This window comes from Mastomys coucha, unplaced genomic scaffold, assembly GCF_008632895.1.
Source record: "Mastomys coucha isolate ucsf_1 unplaced genomic scaffold, UCSF_Mcou_1 pScaffold8, whole genome shotgun sequence".
NCBI lineage: Eukaryota > Metazoa > Chordata > Mammalia > Rodentia > Muridae > Mastomys > Mastomys coucha.
In genome coordinates, this window is record NW_022196914.1 from 35,172,987 (window position 1) to 35,200,610 (window position 27,624).

Here is a 27,624-nt window from a genome sequence, read left to right on the forward strand (position 1 = left end):
CTTTAGGAACCAACTCCTATAGAAGACTCCGGAAAGATGGGCCGGCCCATCCAGCCTGGCAAAGGCCAGGTTTCCCACTAGTCTGAAGATCTTATCTGGCTATATCTATGTTGAGGGTGGTATTTCTACATCTGAGGACTTGAGGGGACTGAGTCAGGGGCAGGTACCTTTTACTGGGCTATGATGAAACTCCCCCTAGTTTGGAAGGGGTTCTCTTATAGAGAAAGAGTCACAGGTCTGTAACCCGTTCAAGGCCGGGCCTCCAGCATGTCTCCTTATTTCTAGTGACATTTTTGTTGTGCTGGATTACCTTATACTCACAGCCTGTTTGTTTACCAGCCGACTTTCTCTCCTTCCCCTTTCTCTGGTGAGGAAGAGTATACATTTGTTTCACTTACCCAAGTGTCATTGGGTCCTTTCTGTAGGGAATTCAGATAATATGGTTGAATGAGAGTCTCCTTGACTCCTACCCTAGGCTACCTGACCACTTGTTCCCTGATAGCTCACACCTGTGTGTCTATCCGAGGCTACACACTGCCCTTTGACTGGTCATTCCTTGTGGCTGCCTGCTGCTTGCCTGTCCCATGACTGGTCAGTCTATGTTGTCATTCCAAGCCTCCAGCCCATGCTTCCCAACTGGTCACTTCATGTGTCTGCCCTACCACGACCACCCTAGGGCATTCACCTATATATATCTCCAGACTGGTCATTACATATGGTCAGTCACCTCAGGCTGTCTTCTGGTTACTCTGTGTGGGCACTTCAGGCTACCTACTTCATTTATCACCCAAATGCCATTCTTTGTGGTATTGGCATTCCTGATACCTACAAATAAACTTTCCTAAGCAGAGGGTGCTTGCTGGAGGCAAGGTGGATACAAGGTGAGGTACCCTATCCCCTGTTGGGTGCACATCTAGATGGAGCGACTCTTGTGCTTCATGGGTTGGTAGAAACATAATTGGGTCAGGCACCTAGATGAGGTTCAGCTTTCAGGGCGGTGGCAAGCAGGGTCTGAAGCTTATGTCTTTTGTGACCTTTAGGAATGGATTTGTGGGTTGGGTAGAATAGTGTTGACAGGCAGGAGGTCTGTCTTTCCTGGTCATTTAGTACCTCCTTTGAGGTCAAAAGCCTTCAACCTCAGGCTGGGCATGTTGGAGGCACACGTGTGCACCTTAGGGCACACGTTTCCTGAAAGAGCTGCCTCTCTTTGCAGACAATGCTGACAGCCATCTCCATGAGTGCCATCGCTACCAACGGTGTGGTCCCAGGTGAGGGTGCCAGTGCCTGTGGCCTTTGAATTGGTTTATTATCTTTTCACAGTACAGGACAAGAGCTACATGCGTGTGGATGGCATTCCTGCTCCAGGCTCATGTGGTGACAATGACATTCCCTTGTCACCAGGGTGGCACTGGAGTATTGTACTGCCCATGAAAGAAGAGCGAGGCTCTCCCCCCAGAGGCTCTGGTGTAGACACACCCTCACTGCTTGCCTGTCTGTTACTATGGGGACAGAAATCACATCCTTGAGTTGGACACAAATCTGAGTAGAATGCAGGTCCTTCTGAAGTGCTGTACTCTTATGTGCTAACAGAGACACACTGCCAGGCACTGCTGCCTGTCCTCTGCATAAAAGAGTTGGCAGGCCTGTGCCAGTGTCTTCCCTTTAACCATCTGAGGGCACAGCAGGTTTTCTGAGACAGATGAGGTACTGTACCTGCCTGTATCAGGTGGTTCTCATCACGCTTGAGCTAGCCTGTGCCTGTGGGCAGGGTAGACATGAATTCATAGCCCAAGGCTTTCTGGTGGCTCTGTTTTTGAAGGCAGACTAAGGCTGCTTGTCCCTTAACGGGGATGCATCTTTTTTCATGTGTGCTCAGTGTTCATAGTGAATGGCACTCCCTGACCCATATTTTTCCTTGGGCTATCTTTACAGCGGGAGGCTCATACTACATGATTTCCCGTTCACTGGGGCCTGAGTTTGGAGGGGCTGTTGGCCTCTGCTTCTACTTGGGCACGACGTTTGCAGGCGCCATGTACATCCTGGGTACCATCGAGATCTTCCTGGTGAGTCCATTGTGGAAGGCTTCCTTACCCAGGCACTTTGCCTATGAGCTCATTTGTATGTTACCTCTGACTGTCCTCTGTCCTCCTGTTCTGGACATCTGGGCTCTCAAAGCTGCTGTCTGGGCTGAGGGTCTGGGTCCCTGATGGGTGAGACTTCATAGTTTATGCTATCTCAGGAGGCATGTGTAATTCCCTGAGCAGGATTCTAGCCCTCAAAGGCAAAGCAGTTCTGCTCATCACTGGTTCTTACAGTTCGCAACTCCCATTGCAGAAGGGCTTCCCTGCAACTTGAGGTTGGGCTTGGCCTCAATGTCTGGTGGGCTTTGTAGCATAAGTTTCTGTTCACCATACTGTTTATCGTGGCCAGGAAACCATGGGGGCAGGCGCTTGATGCAGCTTGTAGTGTCAGCTGTCAGGTAGAAGATAGATGAATTCTGGTGCTCAAATAGCCTTTTCCTCTTTATACAGTTCAAAATCCCAACTCAGAAATGGTGCCACCCACCCTAAAAGTGGTGGGTCTTTCCATCTTTAATTAACTCAAAATAATCCCTCACTCTTGTGACCTAATCTAATCCCGGCTAATCTTGTGAGCTACTCCCAGAGGCTAATCGAATATGACACAGGTCTTCCCAGAGAAATCCTCTGGGTGAATCTAGGTCCTGTCAATTGACAATAAATGTTAACCATCACTATAACCATCTCCATGGACTCGGCTTTTTTTTCTCTGCTATCCAAGCATCCCAGAACCAGCAAGGAAGCCTTCCCATGCTTTCTAAGAAAGGTTTCATGGGGACAAATGCATATTCTAGTTTGGGAACTCTCGGCTGGGACCTAGGGTTCTTTGTCGCCCTGTGGGTCCTGGACCACAGACTCTAAGATTGTCATGTTCATTCCTAGGGTCTGGTTGGTCTCTAAGGAAGTCCCATTCCTATAGTAGAGCAGCTTGAAGGACACACTAGCTATTTGGTAGCTCTCTGGAGATTGTACTCAGCAGTCAGCTGGCATTAGTAAAGATGGAGGAGCTGTGCTGGGCTCTGCTGAGGCTGTTGGCAGGAGTTGGCCACTCACCACAAGGGTTCTCCCCTGCCTGTTAGTAATCTGACCAAGGTTACAATCCGGCTCTGGCAGTTTGAAGGAACTGGACAGGAATGACTGCAGGCTCGATGCCCTGGGTCCATCTTGGATGGCACACAAGATTCTGTCTCCGTGCACCCAGTGGCCTCAAGCCTGACAGGCCTTCTTTGCCAATATCAGGGAGGGAGCCAGTGTGAGGTCAAGGATGGGTGAGTTCCTGGACAGGACCTGCTTTGCTGACCTGCCTTATTCCCACAGACTTACATCTCTCCAAGTGCAGCCATCTTCCAGGCAGAGACAGCGGATGGGGAGGCAGCAGCATTGCTGAACAACATGCGTGTGTATGGCAGCTGCGCACTGGCACTCATGGCGGTGGTGGTCTTTGTTGGTGTCAAATATGTCAACAAGTTGGCACTGGTCTTCTTAGCCTGTGTTGTGCTTTCTATCCTGGCCATCTATGCTGGTGTCATCAAGACAGCCTTTGCCCCACCTGACATCCCGTGAGTCCCAGGCCATTCTGGTGGTGGCGTGAGTGTGTGGGTATGATCTAATGCTGGGTCACCTTGCTGTGTTGTTCTAAGGGTTGGGGTTGGCCTCCTAGTTCTCTCTCTTCCTAGCTTCTCTGGGGAAGCACATGGAGGTATCCTTGATAACCATTCATTCCTGGGTTCCAGTGTGGTTTTAAGGGACTTTGGAGTATGGGGTGGGCACAGTACCCATGCATCTGTGAGGTCGGGAGGGCGGTGAAGGTTGTCCGTATTTCAGGGTGGGCAGTGGATTCGTTACTTTTTGGTGATGTGATAAAGCTTCATGATTGGAAACAGGCCATGAAAGAAAGTGTTTATTTTGGTCTGTGGTTCTAGAGGGGTGAGGGTCTATCATGGCAGGGAGAACTAGCAGCAAAAAGCAGGCACAGTAGCAGGAATAGGAAGTGGACAGAGAGCTCGCAAACTGAAAGCGAGACTGACAAAGTCTGTCCCCAGAACATAACTTCCTGAAACAAGGCCATATGTTCTGAACCTCCCCAAACACACCATCAACTAACTAGGTATCAAGTGTTAAATGTCTGAGCCTACGGGAAACATTCTCATTCAAACTACCACAGTCAGATGGCCGAGCTTTTCAGGCTATTCTTATCCTACGAGACACAGCTTCCTTACCTTTATAGAAACCCTGTAAATTGGCTGCCTCTTGTCCTCTTATGGGATTGAGGAGGTTAACCAAGGTGGCTGGTGTCACAGCAAGTGAGTGAGCGTGGGACCAAGGTGGGGTCTGGTCTTGTTGGGACTGACCAAAGCCCTTGGTAGGGACTGTGGGTGCCAGGAAGGGATGAAATCCACAGACCTGTAGTTTCACCATCTTTGTGGAGGGTATGGCCACCTTCCAGAGTTGAATTACCCCTGGGCAGGAGGACAGCCCTGACTGGAGAGCTTGTACGTGAGATCGGTCCTCAAGCTGCTGGAGTATGACTTAATGCTTGCTCCTGACATGTGGCCCTTGCAGTAACGTGGGTCAGGTTTATTAGAGCTACTCAGGAGGCATTGAGTCCCACAGTGAGTCAGCTGAGTAGCGTGTTGAAAACAAGCTCTGCCCTTTCTCTGCTCCAGGGTCTGCCTTCTAGGGAACCGCACGCTGGCAAATCGCAACTTTGATACCTGTGCCAAAATGCAGGTTGTCAGCAATGGTACGGTAACCACCGCGCTTTGGCGCCTCTTCTGCAATGGTTCCAGCTTGAGTGCCACCTGTGATGAGTACTTTGCACAGAACAACGTCACTGAGATCCAGGGCATCCCTGGTGTGGCCAGTGGTGTCTTCCTGGGTGAGTGTTAGTTGGGACGGCTTCTCTGGGTTGTTTGAGGCTACTCTTAGGGTCCTGGTTCCTCTTGCTTAGCCATATTTCTAGGGTCCCGTCCAGCCAGACCCTAGGCTGGAGTGGCCTTCTTCATCTGCTGCAAATCTGCTGGGTAAGGCCAGGCATTCAGTGTTTATTTTGAGACAAACACTCTCTTTGCAGCCCAGTATGGCTTGGAAATTGCTAGGTAGCCCTGATTGTTCCAGAACTCATTTGTGTCATCACCTTCTGCATACTGGGATAACAAATAGGGGGCAACTTTATCTTAGAGAGAAGGACCCAGTCCTGGGAGCCTGAACACTTGGTCCTCATAGTGTGTGCGGTTGGGGTTCTGTATGCCTCCCAATGGTATGGTTGATATCCGTGGGCAGCTGAGGGCTGTGTCTGGGTGATGGGGGAGGAGCACATGGGTCCCATACTCAGGACCTGCTGGAGTCTCTGAGGCAAGATATCTGTAGAAAGCAACCCCCAAAGGGTCTCGAGAGGCAGCAAGGGCATATGGATTTCTGGCTGGATGTCACCTATGGAGAGAGGTCCCTATAGGGGGTGTCACAGTCAGTGTAAGACTGCACTGTGCCAGGCTGGAATGTAGTAGAGAGTGAAGGTGGCCACACTCCTTGGATCATTGGAGGAACCAGTATGGTTACAGGTTCTGTGTTTCTGCCTTGTTGGTGGATGCCTAGCAGAGGGGGCACCAAGACTGTGGGCAGCTAGCTGTTTAGCAGCATGTGTGCAAGGATCCTCTAGTGCTGAAACCTCACGTTGAGTTTTGGGGAGAATGGCTTCTTACATGTGGTCCTCACAAGCCTTGAGTGCCCCTGATTGGAATCAGAGCCATGGAAGAATCACCTGCAGTTGTAAATGATGATACTGCCTGTGGACAGTCCAATGGGCAGTCCTGACCAAAGGCTGAGAAATCCTGACTGTTTGTATTACAGATAACCTGTGGAGCACATATTCAGACAAGGGGGCATTTGTGGAAAAGAAGGGTGTGTCGTCAGTGCCTGTGTTGGAGGAGAGCCGGCCGGGTGGATTGCCATATGTCCTCACAGACATCATGACCTACTTCACCATGCTAGTTGGCATCTACTTCCCCTCTGTAACTGGTGAGGCTCCCAGCCTTCCCTCCTCCTCTGTCTTCGTGTCTGTTTCTCTGTGTGTTCCCACCATGACTCTCTCTCTTACTCTCTTTCTATTTCTTTGTTACTGTTTCTGTCTCTTGGTCTGTCTCTATTTGCTGGTCTCTGTGTGTATGTCTCTATTTCTGCCTTTCAGTCCTCAGAGACCACCTTTCCAGCAAGCAGTGGTGGTACTGGCTTATCTTCTCTGACCTACAGATGAATCTTTCTGTGGGCAGCATCCTCTAGGTTTTCTGTCACTGACACCGCTGTCTACTCTGCAGGGATCATGGCAGGATCCAACCGCTCCGGGGACCTCAAAGACGCCCAGAAGTCCATCCCAACGGGGACCATTCTGGCCATCGTGACTACATCTTTCATTTGTATCCTTTCCTAAGGGTCCCTGTGCCAGAGGTGTCGAACTCTAACGCTGCTGCCTTTGCTCCAGTCCCTTCAGTCACACCCCCATTGTGTTCATCTGTGGTGCACTGTCCAGATTCAGGTCCCGACCACAGCCTGCCCTACTTGTACAGCCTTAGGTGATGTGTCGCATTAAAGCATGGCACCTGTATTCCTGTCTCTTTATGATTGTATTTGACACAGTGTCCCTTTAAAAATACCCAAGAGAGGACCAGGGGTTGTAGTCCAGTGATGGAGTGCTTATCCAGCATGAACGAGGCCCTGACTTCAAATCTCCAGTAATACCAAAGGGGGGAAAAATATAACACACCATTGGATTGGTGTATGACACTAAGGGTGCACAGCCTTGGTTGGGTGTAATGTGGAATATGGCATGTCTTAGGGTATTACTGCTGTGAACAGACACCATGACCAAGGCAACTCTTATTAGGATGACATTTAATTGGGACTGGCTTACAGGTGCAGAGGTTTAGTCCATCATCATCAAGGTGGGAGCACGGCAGCATCCAGGCAGGCGTGATGCAGAGGAGATGAGAGTTCTACATCCTCATCTGAAGGCTACTAGTGAAATACTGACTTCTAGGCAGCTAGGAGTAGGGTCTTAAAGCCCACACCCACAGTGACACACCTACTCCAACAAGGCTACACCTCCAAATAGTGTCACTTCCTGGGCTAAGCATATACAAACTATCACATGGCATAAGCATAGACCACAGTTGCTTTTGTGAAACTGATGTTCCAGGAGTCCTATCCTCCCAGGAGGGTGGTTGGGTCACCAACCAAGCACCTTTTGAATACCCTGTGGCTAGCACTCTGTAGCTAGACAGATGGGAGGACAGTACCCAGAGGACCGTGGAGGTGTTGGACACATATATGGGGACAAGATATGGAGATAATCTAACCACTAGATGGCCCGGCTATAGGGTTGCTCCAGGCCCATGGGATGCCTCTGGCCAGCGTGCATCTACCTGGAGCGTGCATGCTACTCTCTTGCCCCAGGACTGACTATTCCTTGACTTCAACTCAGATCTTTCCTGCATAGTGCTATTTGGGGCCTGCATCGAAGGTGTGGTCCTGCGAGATAAGTATGTTGGGTTTTTACTCCATGAAATGATTGTAGTTGGTATTGTCTTTCCTGAGGGAGACTTCAGCTTTGAAATTAAATTACCTCTGGGCCTCACATTTGTACATGAGTTAAATGCTCTTATCAGAGGCTCACACTGCCTTTTGCCTGACTAAAGCATTGGTGTGTTATGCCTTGGGCCCAGAGCCTGAAGATTGCTCAGGGCAAAGTTGAGGCCTGATGAAGCTGGGGATAGGGAATGAATACAGATGTGAGAATGGGAGAGATAGGACCTAGGGACCCCAGTCCTGCTGCTCAGTTAGCAGAATCTTAGTGTGGACCCTTCATTCTTAGGGTACCAGCTTGTCAGAATCTCAGGGCTTCAAGGGTTCCTATAAACTACATGGCGAAGAAGTAGAGTACCACCAGACCTACAGAGGTAGACCTCTGCAGAAATGGCAATGGCCAGTACCTATCAGCCAGGGCTTCCTGCTCTTGAGAGGATTCTAGAGGAACAGTTTCAAGCCACCTAAGCCCTTTCTGAGGGAGACTGTCAGGCTGACTGGGTTCTAGTTGGGTTGGGCCTCTGAGATGGGCTTCTTACCTTCCTTCTCCCGAGCCTAGGGGTTCATACTTAAATAGGGATGAGGTTTTTTTTTTTTTTTAACCTGCCTTCAGATCACTTCTTAGAAGCTCTACTAACCACTTTCCCTACTCACCTGTAGGTTTGGAGAGGCCCTGCAAGGGAACTTGGTCATTGGCATGCTAGCCTGGCCATCTCCCTGGGTCATCGTGATTGGCTCTTTCTTCTCTACCTGTGGTGCTGGCCTGCAGAGCCTGACTGGGGCACCCCGCCTGCTGCAGGCCATTGCCCGTGACGGCATCATCCCCTTCCTGCAGGTGAGTGCTTCACTCAAGCTGCAGCAGATGAAGCTGGCTGCCCTGAGAAGAGACGATTCAATGTCAGGCCTGGTGTGTAGGGGTCCCTAAGAGTCTGTCCTGCAGAGCTGTACTGATAGAATGAAGACAGGGGACATATGTCTTGCTTTTGGACTCTACATTGGTTATCTCACACAAGGTACTGGGCTGAGGGTACAGGCCCAGGGCAGAGGTCACCTGGTACTATAAAGTCCTTTTCCAGTGGGCCATGTTTATCTGTTGACCTACTGAGGCCGTGCCAAGGATGGTCCCACTGGTGTTAACTATGGACTTGGTGTTCCTGGCCTCTATAACTGGGACTGAGGTTCCTGGAGTGAACTTAGAGGTACAGGATGCAATTAGAATCCTGGGATGATGTCATCAAAGTGTCATAGCCCATTGGCTTAAAGGTTGTTTTCCAAAAATTCCAGAGACTGGAGACTGACCACACCAAAAGTGATTGGAAAAACAAAACAAAACATGGAGATTCAGGTGTGGCAGGACTGTCCCCTGAGTCTATCTATCTGTGTGGCCGTTGTGTTTTCTTTGGGACTTGACCTCAAACAGCATGGTGACATGTGATTAAAGCTAGGTTTTGCTTATAAGCCTTGTAATATGTTCCATTGTTAAGATGTTCAGATGGCACTGCCTTGCAGATGTTCCATTAGCACAGGCATTTTCCTACCCCAGCCCACCTACCTCTCTCCATACTGCAGGTGTTTGGCCATGGAAAGGCCAACGGAGAGCCCACATGGGCCCTGCTGCTCACAGCCCTCATCTGTGAGACTGGTATCCTCATCGCCTCTCTGGACAGTGTGGCCCCCATCCTGTCCATGTGAGTAGCCTGCAAGAACACCAGGGTGGAGGGTGTGAGGACTTGGTTACTGTTTCTTCCTATCTGAACATAGGGAAAGGACTAAAATACATAGAGGGTAGGCACAGAAGGCCAGGTAGTTGTGCTGTGGGCACATAGCTGTTGGGCCAGCTGAGGACAGACAGCTGCTATGGTAGGTGCAATGGCTGCTCCTGTGTGAACTCTTGCATGCCCAGGGACAGTAGGCATGCAACTTGTTCGTAGAGTTCCTCAGCTGCTGTGTGGAGGCCTGTAGAGGAGGCTCCATTATGTAAACAAGTTGGGTCTCCCTAATACACGAAGGATAGTACTGTGCCATTGTGGGTGGTCAGCAGCCTCACTGGGCCTTCCACTCCAGGTTCTTCCTCATGTGCTACATGTTCGTCAATCTGGCCTGTGCTGTACAGACCCTGCTGCGCACGCCCAATTGGCGTCCACGCTTCAAGTTCTACCACTGGTAAGGCCTTTTGTGTGGATGCCCCGAGGGGACCCATAGACCTGAACTCGTGCAGTCTGTTTTGGAGGCTGCCTGCGGCTGGGTGTAAAACTGTTTTGGTGGAAGGAACCCCAGTGAAGTCCACAAGGCCGTGGTCCCGTCCTGGCCTCTGACTCGTACTTGCATTCCTGAGTACACACGTGCTTTGTACGTCAGCCCAGTCCTCTCCAGCCAGAACTGTGGAGATCCCAGAGCTGCCAGTGTTCTTCAGGCCCCTTTCCCGCACGGTGCTGGGTGGGTGGATGGAGCCCTTTCTGTGTTCTACATGTAGCTGGGTGTCTTGTGCACCTCAGGAGGGAAACAGACAGTTGCACTGTCTCCAGGCTGCAGCTGTGCCACAGCAGGATCCCTGGGAGCCATTTCAGATTTCAGGGATGACTGAGTGGCAGACCTGCTTGCCAGGGGTCATGGGCTGATATTCTGTTCAAGGAAGAGTTTCATAATAGGCAGAGTGCTGTTGGTGAAGCAGGCTTTCAGATGACCATTGGGGGCCATACGGGCCCGGTCTGAACTTCATGTCCATCAGGACCCTCTCCTTCCTTGGGATGAGTCTCTGCCTCGCACTGATGTTCATCTGCTCCTGGTACTACGCCCTCTTCGCTATGCTCATCGCTGGCTGTATCTACAAGTACATCGAGTACCGTGGGTGAGTGGCAGCCCCTCAGAAAGCCGTTACTTTACCACCCTCCTCATGCTCACACAGAACCAGAGCAGCTACTTGACCTTTCTGGGGCATGAGTCTGGTTGCTGCTGCTGAGGTCTCATGGAGGTTAGACACCCTGTGAGTCCTAGATGTCTTGTGTCATCCCCTAGGTCCAGCCGGGCTGATTTCCTGCCTGGGAGATAGTGTGCAGGAGCTGGGCAGGGTTTTTGGGTTTTTTGTTTTTGTTAATTCACGTGTGTTCTAATTTATTAACAGGCACATCTATGGCTACCACTATTGACAGTGTGTTATAGGAATTTGGCCCTCTGTCAACCATAGTACTGTCATGTCCCAGGAGCTATGTTACAATTCAGAGTTCTATCCTCACAGTTCTATCCTTTGTCCTTCCCTGACATTTCTGTCCTCACTCTGGGCCTTGAGACCAATCTAATTCAGGGCTTGAAGCCTAATTCAGGGCTTCAAGTCCTGGTCTCACCCTCATTCTTCTCTCTGTCCCTGGTGTCCCCAGTGAATGGTACCACAAGAAAGTCCTGCTGCTTGAACCTTTTCATTTTACCCAGTAGCCCTGCTTGTCCTGGGAAGCCCCTTCCTGTCAGGTTTACAGGCATTGTGAATGTCCCAGCTAGGTAAACATTCTAAAGAATGCTACTGTAACAAGGTGGCCTTCCTCTGTACCCACACAGGGCTGAGAAGGAGTGGGGGGATGGCATCAGGGGCCTGTCACTGAACGCTGCCCGCTATGCCCTGCTACGTGTAGAACATGGGCCCCCACATACCAAGAACTGGAGGTGAGTATGCCCCACAGCCACAGCCCGAGATAGCAGAATGGAGCAGAGACCCTTATCCTGGCAGCTGGGTAGCGCTATCTCAGAAGCTTTTGCTTTTGGCCCTCTGGGGAGAGATCTGACTGGGCATCACTGCCAAAGAGTGGGAGAATAGCCAGAGATGGGTCCTGGATAGCCAACAAACCACCAGCAGTATGGATTGGAGGCATGATCCTCTAAGGGAGTTTCCTCTGTCCTAAGGCCAAGCAAAGTAACCTTAGCTGGGACACCTGAAGCCTCAGGCACAAAGTCCCACCTGTCCCACCTACCCCACCTGTCCTTCCCATCCCACCTGGTCTTCCTCAACTGTCTGTCTACTTGCTCTTGTATCTCTATCCCAGCTCACTCTGGCTCAGTGAGCACGGGAGCCCCGTGTGTTACCATTGTAACTCGTGTCCCTGCCTATCCTACCACAGGCCCCAGGTGTTGGTAATGCTGAACCTGGACTCTGAGCAGTGTGTGAAGCATCCCCGCCTGCTGTCCTTCACCTCTCAGCTGAAGGCCGGCAAGGGCCTGACCATCGTGGGATCTGTGCTGGAGGGCACCTACTTAGACAAGCATGTGGAGGCCCAGAGGGCTGAAGAGGTAGGCAGGTGGAGTGCTGGGTGAATGACATCCGGGTGGCAACCATCTAAGAAGGGCTGAGCCATGTCCTGCATCTGCATCTCGAGGCTTAGGGGCACGATTTGTACATGTGCTGCCACTGATTTCTGTCACGGTGGCTAATAAGTCTGAAAGGATCAGAAGTAAGACTTGAAGAGATGAGATGTGTGGTCTCCTGAGACAGAGCGGCTGTGGCAACTGCCATGGGACTGAATCCTTGAGGGCCCCTGTGCCTAGCCTTGGCGCTTTGTTCCTGGTGTCTGTTATAGTTCCCTGTGCATCTCAGCTCCTTCTAGTAGGTAGAGATTGTGGGTAATGAGGCTGTGTGTTGCTAAATATCCTGATCCTTTGGATAAGGGTCGAGTAACCAGAACTTGGACCTGTAGCATACTGGAGCCATCTCTGATGCCGGCTGCCCATAATTTGTTGGGCCAGTAACTCCTGGGCTTCTTCTACATAGGCTTTTTTTATTTCTCTGCATTCAGTTGTGACAGGAAACCTCCAGCTAAGCAGAAACAGAGCAAGTAGTGTCATCAGTACCTTATGTCCACCTCAAGCCTCTGCTGTCCTCACAAGGCCAGGCAGCATCCTGTCACCTCCAGTGTCCAGCTACCCAGATTGTCATAAACCTTTTTTATTTTTTCTTAAGACAGGGTTTCTCTGTGTAGCCCTGGCTGTCCTGGAACTCACTCTGTAGACCAGGCTGGCCTCGAACTCAGAAATCCACCTGCCTCTGCCTCCCAAGTGCTGGGATTAAAGGCGTGTGCCACCACCACCCGGCTTGTCAGAAACCTTTTTACTCCTCTCTCTCCATTGGTTTGTGAACCTTACCTAAGGCTCCATCGTGGCTGCTGTGTCTTGGTGTTGCCCTCTTCTCTGGAGGGAGTTGATCAGTGAGCTTTTTTCTTATGGCTATCCTTATCTGGTTTTGCTTGTGCATTCAGTCTTCCTGTTGTCCGTGTATCTGTAAGTTGCACCCCAATTTCTGAGTCTAGTCCGTTCTGGTTGAACTATGGAGTGGACTCTGTGGACTGTATTCTGAGGTAATGGCTATTGATAACTCTGGTCTGGAGTGACAATCCTGTGACATTTTCAGTGATGACATCTTTTGCCCAGCCAGCCTGTCAGGCCACTTTGAGATTCAGCAAGTTCAAAGAGGACAAGAGAAACAATGGATCATTTTCTTGCCCCTCCAAAAGGACCAGCAGTTGTCCCTTAGCATATAGAGCCTCTGATTCAATCCCTGGCTGCTGCTGATTGCAAACCCACAAATTTAAACATCATAGTTCTAGTCCTTAAGTTTGGGTAGTTTTCTGTCTTGTTCTTTGGTGTCTGACCTGTAGTTGGTCTGAGGGGCATTTTGTTATGGGAGAGAGGGTGGCTCTGTCTTGGAGGTGCTCTTGTTTTTATCTGTGATATTTCTTGGGTACAAAGAGGCCAGCATCTACTTTAAGCAATGGTATGCTCATGTCCTTTCCTGGTGCCTCCTCCACATTCTAGAGGAGATCCCTGGAGCTAAGGCCAACCCTTGGACAGATTCTAAGTGTGTACATGGACTCTTGTTATCTGATGTCACTGGCAGAACATGGGAAAAGGCATTTGTGTTGAAGTGAGTGGCTGCTGGGACCCTCTGATCCTGGTTTCAGTCTCCATTCTGATAAGAAATGAGACAAGTACCTTACTTATGTCAGTTAGGTTCATTTCTATTCTGTAGTGCTGGGCTGGGACCCAGGACCCCATATATGCTAGACAAGTGCTCACTCAGCCACTGAGCCACACTCAAACCCGGTTAGATGATTTTAATCTCTATGTGCTTTTAGGCGGAAGGTTCTAAAGAATCTGAATCGGGAACTCATGTTGAGAACCAGAAGCCAAGTATTCGCCTCTCCTGGTAACCATAGGAAAGGTTTAGCATTGGAATTAGTTATTTCTGTTGATCAGCAAAAGCAAGAAGGAGCTGCCTGAGGGCCCACCTGTCCCTCATGCCAGCATTTGGGACCTGTCACTTTTCTGATGGAGCTCTGCCCTTTAGTCAGACTATGATCTGTAGTATTAAATGAAGACAGTTTGGGAAAGCCATTTTAAATAATCAAATCTTGTGTAAGAAACTTGTTATGGGAATTTCCTTAACATATCAGGATTAATATTACTTTCTGTCTACTGCAGCATTTACATGAGAGGGCTTGAGGATTTGAGTCACCCTATCCTTCCCGAAGGGTCCTATCTTCTTCCTCTTCTGTGAGGTTTCCCTACCCACAGTGGCTTTGGCAGATGTGCCAACTTCTTGTCTGGGCCAAATGCCTGCTTGGTCAGGGATCTGTCCTGTAAAACTTTAGGCTGGGCAAGCAATTCTCTAGCAGTACGGCAAAAACCAAGATCCAGCTCCAGCTCCAGCTCCTTGGGGCTAGCATGGGGGAAGCAATGTTGTAGCCAGTGTCAGGGACACAGGCATCACAAAGCCAGGGCAGGGGTGTGTAGGTACCCTATACGGTAGGCATATCCTTCTGGTCAGTCCTCCACAGTGTTCTCTGTGCTGTGACCTTTAGCCAGTTTCAGCCCATAGGAGGACAGAGTAGCCTTGCCACATGCCATCGAGCTGAGTCAGCCTCTCTAGTACTTCTCCTATGAAACCCCCATCATGGGCATTGTCCTTCCTGTCTCTGAGCAGCTGTGTCCCTGTGACCGACCACACACCTCCCGCCTGGGCTGCCTCTCAGTCACTGGCATGTTCCCCTTTTAGGACAGTGTGTTTAGATTGTTTCTGAATTACGCAGAATTCTATAAGTGGCACATGTTCTTGTGAGCCTGGTCTACCCTAGATGGCTGGCTGGTGGTTGGTGGAGGTGAACAGAAAGTAAGGGAGGAGGTGAAAGAGGATGGCTGGGAATTGTGTATATTGTCAGTACAGCTTTAGTTGTGGAACTGTAGTGCAGGGCAGTGTCATTGTGGGGCCAACATAGGAGGCAGTCGAAATCAGGCAAAGGAGGGAGAAAAGTGAGTTTTGTGACCAGTGGAGCAAACCTAGACTGCGTGAAGTCTAAATTTGAGATCTGGCTGGGGTGGGCTCAAGTCACTTCCTCCCTCTTCTGGCTTTGGGGTCTCCAGGCATTCCTAGGCTCAGCCTGTCTCCACACGACTGCCTTCCTTCTCAGATCTCTCTGTCCGTCTTCTCAGAGTTACTTGTTACTGGGTTCAGGGTGTCATTGAACAGTTAGGATTCCTCTGCAAGGATACTTTTTCCAAATAAGGTCACGTTCTCCCATGTTGGCTGTAGCATGGTCAAAACGAACCCCTCTTGGGAACACCATTCAACCCCTCACTATCCTTGTTCCCTAAGCACATCTACCTCCCATGCAAACTACATTCATTGCATTGCAGTCTCCAAAGTCTCGAGCATCCATAAGTCCGAATCTCATCACAGACTACACGGAGAGGGGCTCCTCTCTGTGCTAACTGTGAGATGTGGAAAACATTTGCCTGACAGTGATGTGGTCTTCCTGTTCTAAAAGGGAGACTGCAAAGGCATGAAGGTCACTGTCCACATAAGTGTGAAGTCTGCTAGGGCTGCTCCTCTAGGTACCATCAGACACCCTGCACCCAGCAGGACCTAGTAGCCTGCCTACCATAGAAGAAGGACAGCATCCCTAGGGCTGTTGACTAGTGAATGGTGTGTCCTGAGTCATAGTGTCCAGACTCTCCATTGTCCCTCAGCTGCTCTGGGGAGAGAGGAGCTGTCCTGGTAGATGCCTGACATAGTGATGAAATGACAGAAGTGGACAGGTGTGGAGATTGACATTAGTGGCTTGTCTGATAGCCCTCCATTTGCTCAAAGGCTGTTAAAGTTGACCCATGAAGCATGACCCATGAGCATTTGATGCTTATTCTTTTTTAAAGATTTATTTATTTGTATTTGTATGAGTACACTGTAGGTGTCTTCAGACACACTAGAAGAGGGCATCGGATCCCATTACAGATGGTTGTGAGCCATCTCTCCAGCCCCATTGGATGCTTATTGTCTGATATGACCCCCACCCGCAATCCAAATAATAAGGGGTGGCTACTAAAGTCAGAGATTGTGGGCCTGAGTGCCGGAGGCTTTCCACGGAGATCTCCGCCCAACTTGGTGCAAGAGCCCTAGCGAAGGGAAGCGAGCATGGGCAGGGCCGTTTCTCCGCGCTGCCCTGCACTGAGTCAAGATGAGAGAGAGGCTGACTATCCAGTGAGGAGTGTGTCGCAGCTTCAGGCAGAGTTTTGGGAGAGTAAACCTCTTCCCAAGTGTTACAGCTCTTAGAACAAAAGGCTCAGATCTGGATAGGATATATATACACTTTTGGGGGTCATTCAGATTTCGACAGCAGTTCTCTCTCTCATTGGTTTCAGCTGAGAGTCTTTATTTGCATGTAAGAGGGCTTGACCAAATATCACACACCTCTCCTGCTGGGGCAGTTGTGGGGGGTTGGGACTGAAACAGGAGCCAAGGTCCCAGGAGTTACAGCTGAACTCCTTCTGTCCTTTGCAGGCAGAAATATTGCCTACTGGGCTCCGGATTTCTAGACTTATACTTGACTGGGCCCAGGCTGCCTGAACAGACCACTGCCCCACAAGAGATCACATTAAGGCATTAGGTAGTGCCCTGGTGGTGACCTTCCTTGACACCTGCACACAGCTGGGCCTCATGGTGTCAGGTTCACTTTATCTCTTACATATGTGTGCAAACATACATGGCCAACAACTCCTCAGACTCTATCCCTAAACGTCAGGCTATGGAATATGTGTGAGGCTGCCTCACTGTAAGGACAGAGGACACGATGCCCCTGTCATGTGTCTTGGCATCATGTACTAACACTCACCCCCACAACTCCCGCAGAATATCCGTTCTCTGATGAGTGCAGAGAAGACCAAAGGCTTCTGCCAACTGGTGGTGTCCTCCAACCTGCGAGATGGTGCATCCCACCTGATCCAGTCAGCTGGCCTTGGTGGCATGAAACACAACACTGTCCTCATGGCCTGGCCAGAGGCTTGGAAGCAGGCAGATAACCCTTTCTCCTGGAAGAACTTTGTGGGTGGGTGTGGCAACCATTCCCCTCCCAGGTTCCATGACAGTCCCAAGTTTCCTGTCACACCAAGTATATGACCAGAAATTATAGACTTGGGTCCTCTAAATGTGCTGGCCAAGTTATTAGTTACTGAGAAAGCAAATGCCAGCTTTACATTCTTGAATACTTTCTCCCCTAATGCCCAAGTCCAATCCCCATTTGGGGCTTTTCCTAGAATGTGACACATGGTCCTCTGGAGATCATGGAGTAACTCTTATATGGAAAGTTGTTCTTTGATGCCCCCTGGGTAGATGACTTTATGGGACCATGCCTACTTACTTAGCCTGTGACAGTCTCCCCACTGTCTGGAGGGAAGCTAGCTCCCTGCTCACCTGCCTGCCCCCAACCCCCTCATGAGATCCCATGGTCTAGCTGGCCCTTGGTAACTTACCCATGGATACCTCTCCACAGATACTGTCCGTGACACTACAGCAGCACATCAGGCATTGTTGGTGGCCAAGAACATCGACTTATTCCCACAGAACCAAGAGCGCTTCAGCGATGGGAATATTGATGTGTGGTGGATCGTGCACGATGGAGGCATGCTCATGCTTCTGCCCTTCCTGCTGCGCCAGCACAAGGTATCTGCCGTAGGGCTGTAGGCCAACAGCCAGGCTACAGGGACACCACTGTGGAGGGTGTGGCCTTGCCTGAGTTCCTGCAGAAATGTCTCCCCTCTTCCCCAGGTGTGGCGGAAGTGCCGGATGCGCATCTTCACTGTAGCCCAGGTGGACGATAACAGCATCCAGATGAAGAAGGACTTGCAGATGTTCCTGTACCACCTCAGGATCAGTGCTGAGGTGGAGGTGGTGGAGATGGTGCGTGCACATCTGTGTGCTGGGGGCGGGGGAACAGATGGACAGACAGACGTAGGTACGGATGGACCTGGATGTCATGCTACACTTCTGGAATCACAAAGATAGTATATTCCGACAGGTTTCATAGGGTAACAGTGGTATAGTCTTACTGTCCCCATCCCATGTCTGAGCATGTCTCAGTTGACAGCAGCTCTGGTGGAGAAGGCCTATAGGGTGTAGTCCCTTGGAGCGAGGTTTGCCCAGAGGTTTGGAGCCTGGGGCTCTGGTTTTTTGTTTTATTTTATTACTCATTCCATTTGTTTACATCTCATAATATCCCACTTCCCAGTTACCCCATCCCACAACCTCCTTTTCCCCTCTCCCTTTGTCTGTATGAGGGTGCTCCCCTACCCACCCATCCTCTCCCACCCCACTCCTCCAGCATCCCACACTGGGTCATCAAACCTCCACTGGATCAAGGGTCTCCCCTCCCATTGATGTCAGACAAGTTCATCCATTGCTACCTATGTATCTGGAGCCATGGATCCCTCCCTGTACATTCCTTGGCTGGTGGTCTAGTCCCTGGGATCACTGGGTGGTCTGGCCAGCTGATGTTGTCCTTCCTGTGGGGTTGCAATTCCCAGCTACTCCTCCAGTCCTGCCAGCTTCCCCACCAGGGTCCCTGAGCTCAGTTAAGAGGCACTTGCTGACAGGAACCTGATGTGGCTGCTCCTTGGGAGGTTCAGCCAGCAACTGACCAATGCCAATGTGGATGCTTGGGGCTCTGTTTTTGTCCATGACTTCATAGTTCCTCAGCTAGAAACTATCTGCCTGTTTGTGGGTATATAGGGCCATGAGTGAAGCCTCATGCTGAGGCTAACAGGTAGAATAAAGTGACTCTGGGTTACAGTAGATGTGGTTTACTGTGTCTGAATGACTAGGGAGTGAGGTTCATTCTGAGATACCCACTCCAGCTGTCCCTGAGGACCCAAGATTGTTCCTGTGGACCGAGCAGCCCCATGTGGATTAACTGTGTACCTTACTGCCTTCTGATTTCTCTGAATGCCATCTTCTCACTCAGTGTGGTTTATATGGCTTACTTCTCCATCACCTGATCATAGATGACACTCAGTATATGATCTTCCTACACGGTCTGTGCATAGCTGTGCAGCTAGTCCCTGGAGTAGAACTGGCAGAGAGTTACATTTGGTAGAATAGTCCCATACAGGCCTGCTTGTCTACAATCTCGCAGAGGGATCATGTTAGAGGGGTGTCCCAGAAAGGCCCATTTCTTTTCCATGGCCATGTGGAGTGTCACATTAGGTAAAGGGACCTCCTCTTACCCTTCTTGGTCTCATGGAGGAGTCCCAGCTCTAGGGCTGCAGAGGTGCTTCTTAGCTGGAACTTGCAAACTGCTTGTCTCTGCCTGTGTCTCTTTAATCATGGATGAGGTCTGGCATCTCTGCATTATTGACGACCTCTTGTATTTTCTTGTCAGCTCCCAGGGAACCTTGTGGTATGGGGCTATGTTTTCTCCCTCTATAGGAACTTTGTGTAAGTCTTTAAGACTTTGAGACCTCTCTGAGAGTTCTGGGTACGTGCAGGTTGGATATCACTAGGTTTTGTGCTATGCTGTTCAGAAATGCACATCCACATTTGGACATTTCCCAGCCATTTGGAGTTGCAGACTCCCTCTTAGTGGCTTCTGTTTTTCTGTTTGTAATCTCCCCTGTAGGTGGCACTCTATGTCTGTCTGTCTGTCTGCATTATTAGTAGTCAGAATAGTCAGAAACTACCTTTTTTTTTTTTTTTTTTGGTTTTTCGAGACAGGGTTTCTCTGTGTAGCCCTGGCTGTCCTGAAACTCACTCTGTAGACCAGGCTGGCCTTGAATTCAGAAATCCCCTGCCTCTGCCTCCCAAATGCTGGGATTAAAGGTGTGTGCCGCCACTGCCTAGCCAGAAACTACCTTTCTGACTAAGTAACAGAAGCTGCCCAGAAAGGAACCCTGGAGGGAGATGAGGTCTTGTAAGGTAGTGCAGGCTAGGCATGGAGACCAGCAGTCCACTGGTCTGGACCAATGCCTGTAATGTACAATGCATGAGCTGCCTAAACTCTCAGCTTCAGTCTTGCCTCAGGGTTGGCTTCTAGAGCTAACCTCCCTATGAGTTCCCACTAGAATACAGACCTCTGTCCCTACCCCGGGGACATGGTCAACTGACAAGGGGCTGCCCAGAGTGTAAGGTTTTAGGTGTTTGAGTGTAACAGGCAGGGCTCTTCTGAGTGCCAACAGTCAGGATCATTAGATCACTAGTGCTTAAATGCTGCTGTCCTTGGTTTGGTATCTTTTTCCCTATGGATTTAATAACTCTGCAAAGAGTGAGCTTGTCTGAGACAGGAAATGACACCAGTTATTTAGGAGTATGTGTCCCTTGAGACCACAGCTCTTACAGACTAGCCAGGAATGCCCTGTCCAGAACCCTGAACAGGTCTGTCTTAGTCAGTACGGAATGCAACATCATCACTGACTGTGTAGTAGTGTTGTGGAGTCCCAGGCAGGAACGTAGGTAGGCTGTTATATTTCTCCACCTGTTATTGCATCTATAGTCACACATTCTCATGCCTTCCCAGGCTCCTCTGGGATAGAGAGCTCTGACACTCCAGGGACAGAAATCTAGGCCTGGTAATCATGGCCACTGCTTGTTCAGGTCCACTTGACAATGGGGGTTGGATAGGTGGTAGTTGGCGGTGACAACATGTTTTGCATACATTGTTTACTTCTGTGGCTTGATGGCTTTTTAGGTTGAAAATGACATTTCCGCATTCACCTATGAGAAGACGCTAATGATGGAGCAGAGGTCCCAGATGCTGAAACAGATGCAGCTGTCAAAGAATGAGCGGGAGAGAGAGGTGTGTGCACTGGGAAGAAAGTATGAGGGGTCAGTGCCACCTGGCCCCAAACGTGGGCTCTGTGTTGAGGGGAGCACAGAGCAGCCTAGCAACAAATGGCTGTGGATTCACACAGTTCCTGTGGCATTCAGCTTTGTTTGTTAATGAAGAACAAGCATGGCCACCTGTGCCCATTGGTACAGTGTGATTCTGGCACCTTTGTGGTTACTAGGAAAGACAGATGGTGGATAATGCGACATTTACCTTTCTTTGAGACTATGCCTTCAGGTCTTTTGTTGTACAAACTCCAGACTCTTGCATGTGGTTCTGTGGTGGCTAACTGGGTGGAAGGGATGATTCTCTATGGAATCAGTGGTACCACACTGTGGTCACAGAGGCACAAGAATCCTCTGCCTCCCACTACCTTGTAACCTCATTGTTCATGAGAATTGGCCATGGTCAGCACATAGGCCACATAACTTACAGGTAGAATCAGAGTAATGATTGCCCCAGGATTGTAGGTGAGTCGGGGGATAGGAGACAGGAGACCTAGGATCCAGATAGGATGCCCTCCAAGTCTATGGACAGAGACATAGCATGGATGTCTGGCAGCTGGCTCCAACACTGTCTGGAAGACGCAATGGCTTTGTTTCTCTTGCTGTCCCTTTGGGCTGCAGGGAGTCCTAGTGCCAGCCAGTCTGTTCTGGCCTTAGCCAGGACAAAGAACCTATACTAGATTAAGGGACACCTTTAACTTGGAGAATTACTAAACTCAGATAAAGAAGGGTTTAGGGTAGGGGGATGACATTCAAGAGTCTAACTTCAGAGATGTGCTTCCATGTGGAACAGAGGCCACTAGTTTGCTTGGGGCTGGTCAGCAGGGTGGGTGGGAACCTTCGGTTGCACTGCTATGCTAGACTACGCTGGATCTACTATTGTAAGTGACCAACAGGCTATTCTTCCCTGTGGAAGCTGTGGGAAAGTTAAGGCCATTAAAGGACCATGAAGTTCATATATAGCTGAGTTGACCGATGCCGCTATCTGAGGAAGTCAAGGTTGAGCCTTACCTTGTAGGTCTTCCAGTGTCCATCCTGGAGGCCCCTGCTAGCCCCTGCTGTACAGACAGTGTGGAGTGGCTACTGAGTGGCATTCCCTGAGGGATTTTGACTCACCCTGACTGGGGCTCTGCAGGCGAGCAGGCAGTAAGCTGTTACCCACACAGGCTGAGGCTATGAGGGTCAAGCAGTGGCAGGTCCTCACCCAGCCAGACTCACTTGTCTGGATCCCACATAGGGCATGTGCCTTTATGTGCCCTCATCATCCAGTGGCTCATTCCCATTGTCAAGTATGAAGAAGGCACGTGGCTACCACTTGCTGTTAGCTCCCCTTGGGACACCAGTTTATCATGTGGGGACATTAATGAGACCTAGTTATTGGGGGCTTCCGTGTGGGGTTCTGTTCTTCAGCTGCATGTTGTCCCGCTTAGCCTTCCTTGGGCGGATGTGCTTGCTGGAGCAAGGTCTCCTAGAGTCTTTTGTCCTCACTGGAGCTCCAGAGTTCCTTCTCTCTGAGCTTTAGCTTTGGTCTTGTGAGATAGATACCATGCTCCATTTTGTCCCTGGCTGTTGACAGCCCAGATTCAGAGCATTAGTGATGACTCTTAAAGCCCAGACAAGAGGAAGGCCTGCTCAGACCTTTGACTCTTCACCTAGGTTAGGTTGCAGGTTGGTCTCAGATCTTTAAACATTCATTTTGTTCTCTCAGTACCTAAGGCACTGGAGGGGGCTATGTAGGTAGACACTCCCTGTGTTCGCCCTGCCAGGGCTACCAGGCACCACCTATCTATGACCCTTTAAAGCCTCTGTGAGTCTGGCAGTTAGAGGGGTTGTTGAAGCAAGCCCCTCCCTGAGATGGAAGCTGCCGTGGAGGTGCACCATGGTGTGTCCTGGTCAGGGTTGATGACTGAGAGAAAGGTCAGAGGCTACACCAAGTAAGGAGACTCTGACACCAGTGTTCAAAAGCTCAGCAGAATTTTGGGTCCATTTTTTTTTTTCTTTCAAGGCAGGAAAATGAGGTAGGAAGAGGCAGGGGAGGGAACCAAGAATCCATCTGGTAGTACAAGAAACAGGGGAGATCCTTGTGGAATGGGGACAATGCCAGAGTCTTTTGTGGAATTAGTGTCTGCTAGTTGAGGAGTCCTAGCCAGTTGCACATGAATCCTCTTGGTTCCTTCTACAGCCTGCTTGCCTCTTTGGGCATGCTCTCTCGCCAGTGGGTTTCAAGAGCCACTGCCTGTATTGACCTGCTCTTCCCTCACCAGGCCCAGCTGATTCACGACAGGAACACTGCATCCCATACCACAGCAACTGCTAGAACCCAAGCCCCACCAACACCTGACAAAGTGCAGATGACGTGGACGAAAGAGAAACTCATTGCAGAGAAACACAGGAACAAGGACACCGGCACATCAGGCTTCAAAGACCTCTTCAGCCTAAAGCCGTGAGTATCTGTGTGGCCTGAGCCAGTGCACAGTGAGGACAGACTAACAGCCCCACCCTCTAAGGAGTTTGGGAGGGCAGCTCACTGGCCCACAGATCTGCAGAGAACTGGGACCAGCCCAAGGCTCCGTTGTCGGTGCCAGTGAGCCAGGTCATGGGGGGATTGGGCTATGAGCCTTACTCTCTTGATGCTAATGACTTCCCAGACCCTATCCCCACTCCCATAGTCTAGGCTGCTGTCATAGACCTCTGGGGTCCTGTCATCTTGGCTGACTTGAGAATCCCCCACACACTGTGTGTGTGGTCCTTGTGGCTGTCACAGAGCTGTGGGGGTGCCATCATGACTGATTCAGTGAAGTCTTTTTGACACAGCCTCCAAGCCCAATAGTGGGCCGGAGTCCCCTTTGACTAGGTCTTTATGGCAGGATTATTCTTAACCTCCAAGTTCCTAGGGCGAGAAAGAAGGCTTTAGGGTCCTATGGAGTGGGAATCTGTTGAAGGGTCAAGCACTTTGCATGGCCACCACCAGTACTTGAATTGGTTCAATCGTGTGGAGTCCTCTGCTGAAGTAACCTGCTCTTTGTGTTTCCTTCCATGTAGAGAGTGGGGAAACCTGTAAGTGTACTTTCATTTTTTAGACTGTCTTAGACTGAGTTGCCTTGCATGCCTGTGTGTGTACAGCCCTTGTGTGTGTAGCACATCCTGCTGACCTCACTGCCTCCACTCAGAGTGGCTCATGGCACATACCCAGATGTCATTCTCTAAGTGACACCAAAGGCCGTGTGGGAGAGCTGATTCTGAGCTGCTCTGAGATGGGGCAGATGTGTGTGCTTCCTGCATCAATGGGCAAGTCCACCCACATCCCTCCAGGTCTACTCAGTCAATATAAAACTGCTGCCTTGGCTCTCCATCCATCCGGGAGGCTGCCATCCTTTCCTCTCTAGTGAGAAGGGCTTGTGGATCAATTCTGTACAGTCAGACTATCTATGTGTGAGCTCTGGGGTTGGATGTCAAGGCCAAGTCCTAGGCAGGGATGCAGAGTCTGAGGAGCTGCCTGCAAGCCCATGGGCGGGCACATTCTGGGAGGACATATGCTGAGGTCACCTGGAGATGCTACTGTGGTCCTTTCATCCGTGTTGTCCCTGCCTTGTCTCCCTCCAGTTATTCTGTGCCATTGTCCCTAACAGGCACAGGCAGGTAGTGTATAAGGTGCTGGTTAGGTGGTTACATGACTGTAGCTGAATTACTCAGACATTGAGGAAACCTTGAGATGCTTGGACAACTGGGAAGCTGAGATCACCCCAGGCTTCCTGCTGTCTGCAAATCTAAAAGCCCCCTCCCATAGTTTATTAAAACACATAATCAGAAAGGCATAGTAACAGGGTTTGAGCCTACACTACTTGTGCACATGTACCTATATACACATGTGCCTGTATATAACATACAGATTCCTGGACACACACATGGGGACTATCAGTGGGATACTTACTAGTCAGGATCCAGGCTTAGCCAGGGTCAAGAAGATGTTCTAGGGTTCAGGCTTATTTCTTGGTTGCACTAGCAAGAGATGTGTTTCCTTTCACAGTTTCCCTGGAGCATATATGGCTATGGATGTGTGTGGGTTAGAGTGCATGTTTGTACCAGTTAGAAAACATGTAAGATGGCTAGCACATGTATGCACCAGGTAAAGCTCATGCATGTGTCGTCAGATGAGCATGTGTGCTGGTTTGAGTACATTTGTGTTGTGTACACACTAGTGTACCTACCTGCATGTGTGTGTGTTGGTATGCACCTGTTAGCATCTGTAGATATTTACATGCATGTATTTTCTACTTTGGATGGTCTTAGGCAGTTCTGCTGACAGCCAGCCAAGGTCATGTGACTTCATTTCCTGCTTCTTAAGAGTGCTCTGGAGACTTAAACTCTCGGGTGTAGACACTGTGTAGAAAGTTCATCTTGTATGAGACTTGTATTTTACTGATTAACTGCTGGATTACTAGAAGCAGAGGCGGGATTGATTTAGCCTTCAAAACTCAAGGACCTTTCTTGGACCCTCTGGTGTTTTTCTAGCTTCAACAGGGCATGCCACAATGGCATGGAAAACAGGCCAAACCCTGAACCCAGGTTCCATGTGTCTGCTGTACTCTTCCACCCCCAGGCTCTTGCATTTCATTTGAGAACTACTGTTGGACCAAACACACAGTAATTGTGCCCTTTCCATGGATGAATTCAGGGTTCCTGTAATGAAAGGCCTGACTGGTGCCACAGAGACTTACCTATAATTTTATCAAATTAAACTGAAGAGAGAAGATAAAGGGCCCATGACTGTTTTCTTCCTGGAGAATGACAGTTACAAGCTGTTATATTTGGCTTAGAGTTGAGTTGATCAGTGGGTGTGATTATGGGGCATCTCAGGACCTCTCTATGACCCTCAAGTGGCAGCTTCATCTGCCTGTCCTCTCTCTGAGCCACAGTGCCTCTACTCAGAAGGGCTGCAATCAAGACTGTATGGGCAGATTAACAGGCTAGCCAAAAATTCTGCCCTGTGTCCTAAGCCCAAGGATGCTCCAGATGTCCCAGTCCCAATAGAAATGCAAATTCACTGGGACAGGTAGTGAATGCTCTGTGGCAAAATTTCCCAAGGTAGTTTTTTAAACATTGGTTTAGTTCTTTAGAGAGGGGATGTTTGGTAGATGAGAAGGCTTTCCTCTGTCCTACAGGCACCTGAGTGCTTATGTGTGCTAGTGAATATAAACCAGTGATATCTTCAAACTTATATGGGTGTGGCCCTGCTACCTGGGAAACTGAAGAGTACAGGGCCCCGTCCAACAATAGAGCACTTGGTGTGAGAACTCAGTGATGTTCTGCTCACTTCAGAGGCTAGAAACATGAATCTGAACCATGTAGTGCCAGAAGCTCTTGTTTCTTTGTCACAGATTGACAGTATCATCTGGACTGGCTAAGGGTAGGAAAGAGGGTCGCCTAAGCTCAGACCCAGACCGAGTTCTCTCCTGAATCCCAGCTTCCACATAGAAGCTGACAGCACCAGGATGGCAGTGTCATTGATTCATTAGAGGACACTCGAGAGCTCTCCTCTTGAGCACCTAGTTCCAACTACACCTAAGTACTATGTACTCAGTTCAACAGATAGGCTATTGGCAGCACCAAGCATGTCTTAGGATGCCAGGGATTCAGCAGTTGTACCAGTGCCCTAAGACACAGACCAGTTCCCATGCCTGCCCAGACAGCTGCTGTGCCCTCATATCCTGTTTCTGCCTGTACCAATGGTTGCTTCGCAAATGCAGCTTATTGAGTGTGTTGTAGTTTACCTGCATTACCTGGTCTCTAGAAGCTTAGCAGTTTAGTGATGCTCTGTTATAAAGTGTCTAGAGCCGAATGCTTTCTGCTAAGTCACCCCATACCCCATCCTCAGATAATCTGCTGAGTCTTGCCCTTCCCATGAACACAATGGGAGGGCCAAGCACACTGCCGGCCTCAAGCCCACTATGCCCATTCTACCACCCTTCTCCCAGGGACCAGTCCAACGTCAGGAGGATGCATACTGCTGTGAAGCTCAATGGCGTAGTTCTCAACAAGTCCCAGGATGCCCAACTGGTCCTGCTGAATATGCCAGGACCCCCCAAAAATCGACAGGGGGATGAGAACTGTATCCTTTTCCAATGTTTCCTGGTGGTGGTGAATTGTATTACAACTGTGGCACTGTTAGGCCTGACTCCTCTTGTTTACAGAGCCCGAACTCCTGCAAGTTGGGGAAGATGGGTCAGGGGAGGGTGGGGCAAGGCAGGCAGTGATGTGTGGTACAATGAGGGGTCCACCTAGGCCTGTCAATGTCAATACATGCTTTTCTACCTGTGGTGTATTGTGCATTACCCTGGTGACCTTGGGGGACCTAGGGACAGAGATAGGCAAGTGCCATGGAGTCTGAGCTGACTGGGAGGGCTGCAGAGTTGGGTTCTTTCTAGCATTTAAAGGGATGACATTGCATTTGAGTTCCTGAGGATCAGTGATGAGCCCTTCCTTACAGTGCTGGGATCAAGCACAGGGCCTTGAGTATGCCAGTGAGCGCTCTATAACCCTGTCTCAGGATATACCTTTGATTTGCTTGATACCTGACCAAGGCAGTAGCAAATCCACATGGTGTGTCCCTGGGTGACAATCCTTGATGCAGAGCAGTATACATTGGGACACAGACTGGGTCCTCTAGATGCCCAGCCAGTGCAATGTGACCCTAAGCTTGCCTGAATGGAACAACCCCCTCACAGGAAGAACTGAGCCCTTGCTCTCCTGCATGTACCTGCCCATGGTCTCAGTGGTTCCCTGACACAGGCAGAGCTGCCATTGAAGCAGTGCTGAGTCTCCCTGCCTAGATGCAGTATC

The 27,624-nt window shown here is 49.9% G+C and overlaps 1 protein-coding gene across 4 annotated transcripts in view; it reads left to right on the top strand.

Moving 5' to 3' along the window:
- Slc12a7 (solute carrier family 12 member 7) overlaps positions 1 to 27,624 on the top strand; it is an 84,090-nt gene that overhangs the window by 54,067 nt on the left and 2,399 nt on the right. For 3 of the 4 annotated variants that reach the window (XM_031360725.1, XM_031360723.1, XM_031360726.1), the window contains exons 5-24: positions 1,214 to 1,268; positions 1,933 to 2,063; positions 3,396 to 3,637; positions 4,745 to 4,956; positions 5,928 to 6,095; positions 6,392 to 6,490; positions 7,555 to 7,612; positions 8,316 to 8,490; positions 9,225 to 9,343; positions 9,720 to 9,818; positions 10,384 to 10,503; positions 11,205 to 11,309; positions 11,762 to 11,930; positions 16,816 to 17,011; positions 17,456 to 17,625; positions 17,731 to 17,862; positions 20,642 to 20,749; positions 23,049 to 23,227; positions 23,827 to 23,841; positions 26,760 to 26,893. In XM_031360725.1, coding sequence (XP_031216585.1) covers positions 1,214 to 1,268; positions 1,933 to 2,063; positions 3,396 to 3,637; positions 4,745 to 4,956; positions 5,928 to 6,095; positions 6,392 to 6,490; positions 7,555 to 7,612; positions 8,316 to 8,490; positions 9,225 to 9,343; positions 9,720 to 9,818; positions 10,384 to 10,503; positions 11,205 to 11,309; positions 11,762 to 11,930; positions 16,816 to 17,011; positions 17,456 to 17,625; positions 17,731 to 17,862; positions 20,642 to 20,749; positions 23,049 to 23,227; positions 23,827 to 23,841; positions 26,760 to 26,893 — 2,686 coding nt within the window. The remainder of the gene's footprint in view (positions 1 to 1,213; positions 1,269 to 1,932; positions 2,064 to 3,395; positions 3,638 to 4,744; positions 4,957 to 5,927; positions 6,096 to 6,391; positions 6,491 to 7,554; positions 7,613 to 8,315; positions 8,491 to 9,224; positions 9,344 to 9,719; positions 9,819 to 10,383; positions 10,504 to 11,204; positions 11,310 to 11,761; positions 11,931 to 16,815; positions 17,012 to 17,455; positions 17,626 to 17,730; positions 17,863 to 20,641; positions 20,750 to 23,048; positions 23,228 to 23,826; positions 23,842 to 26,759; positions 26,894 to 27,624) is intronic. The other variant, XM_031360724.1, reaches the window with a different exon arrangement.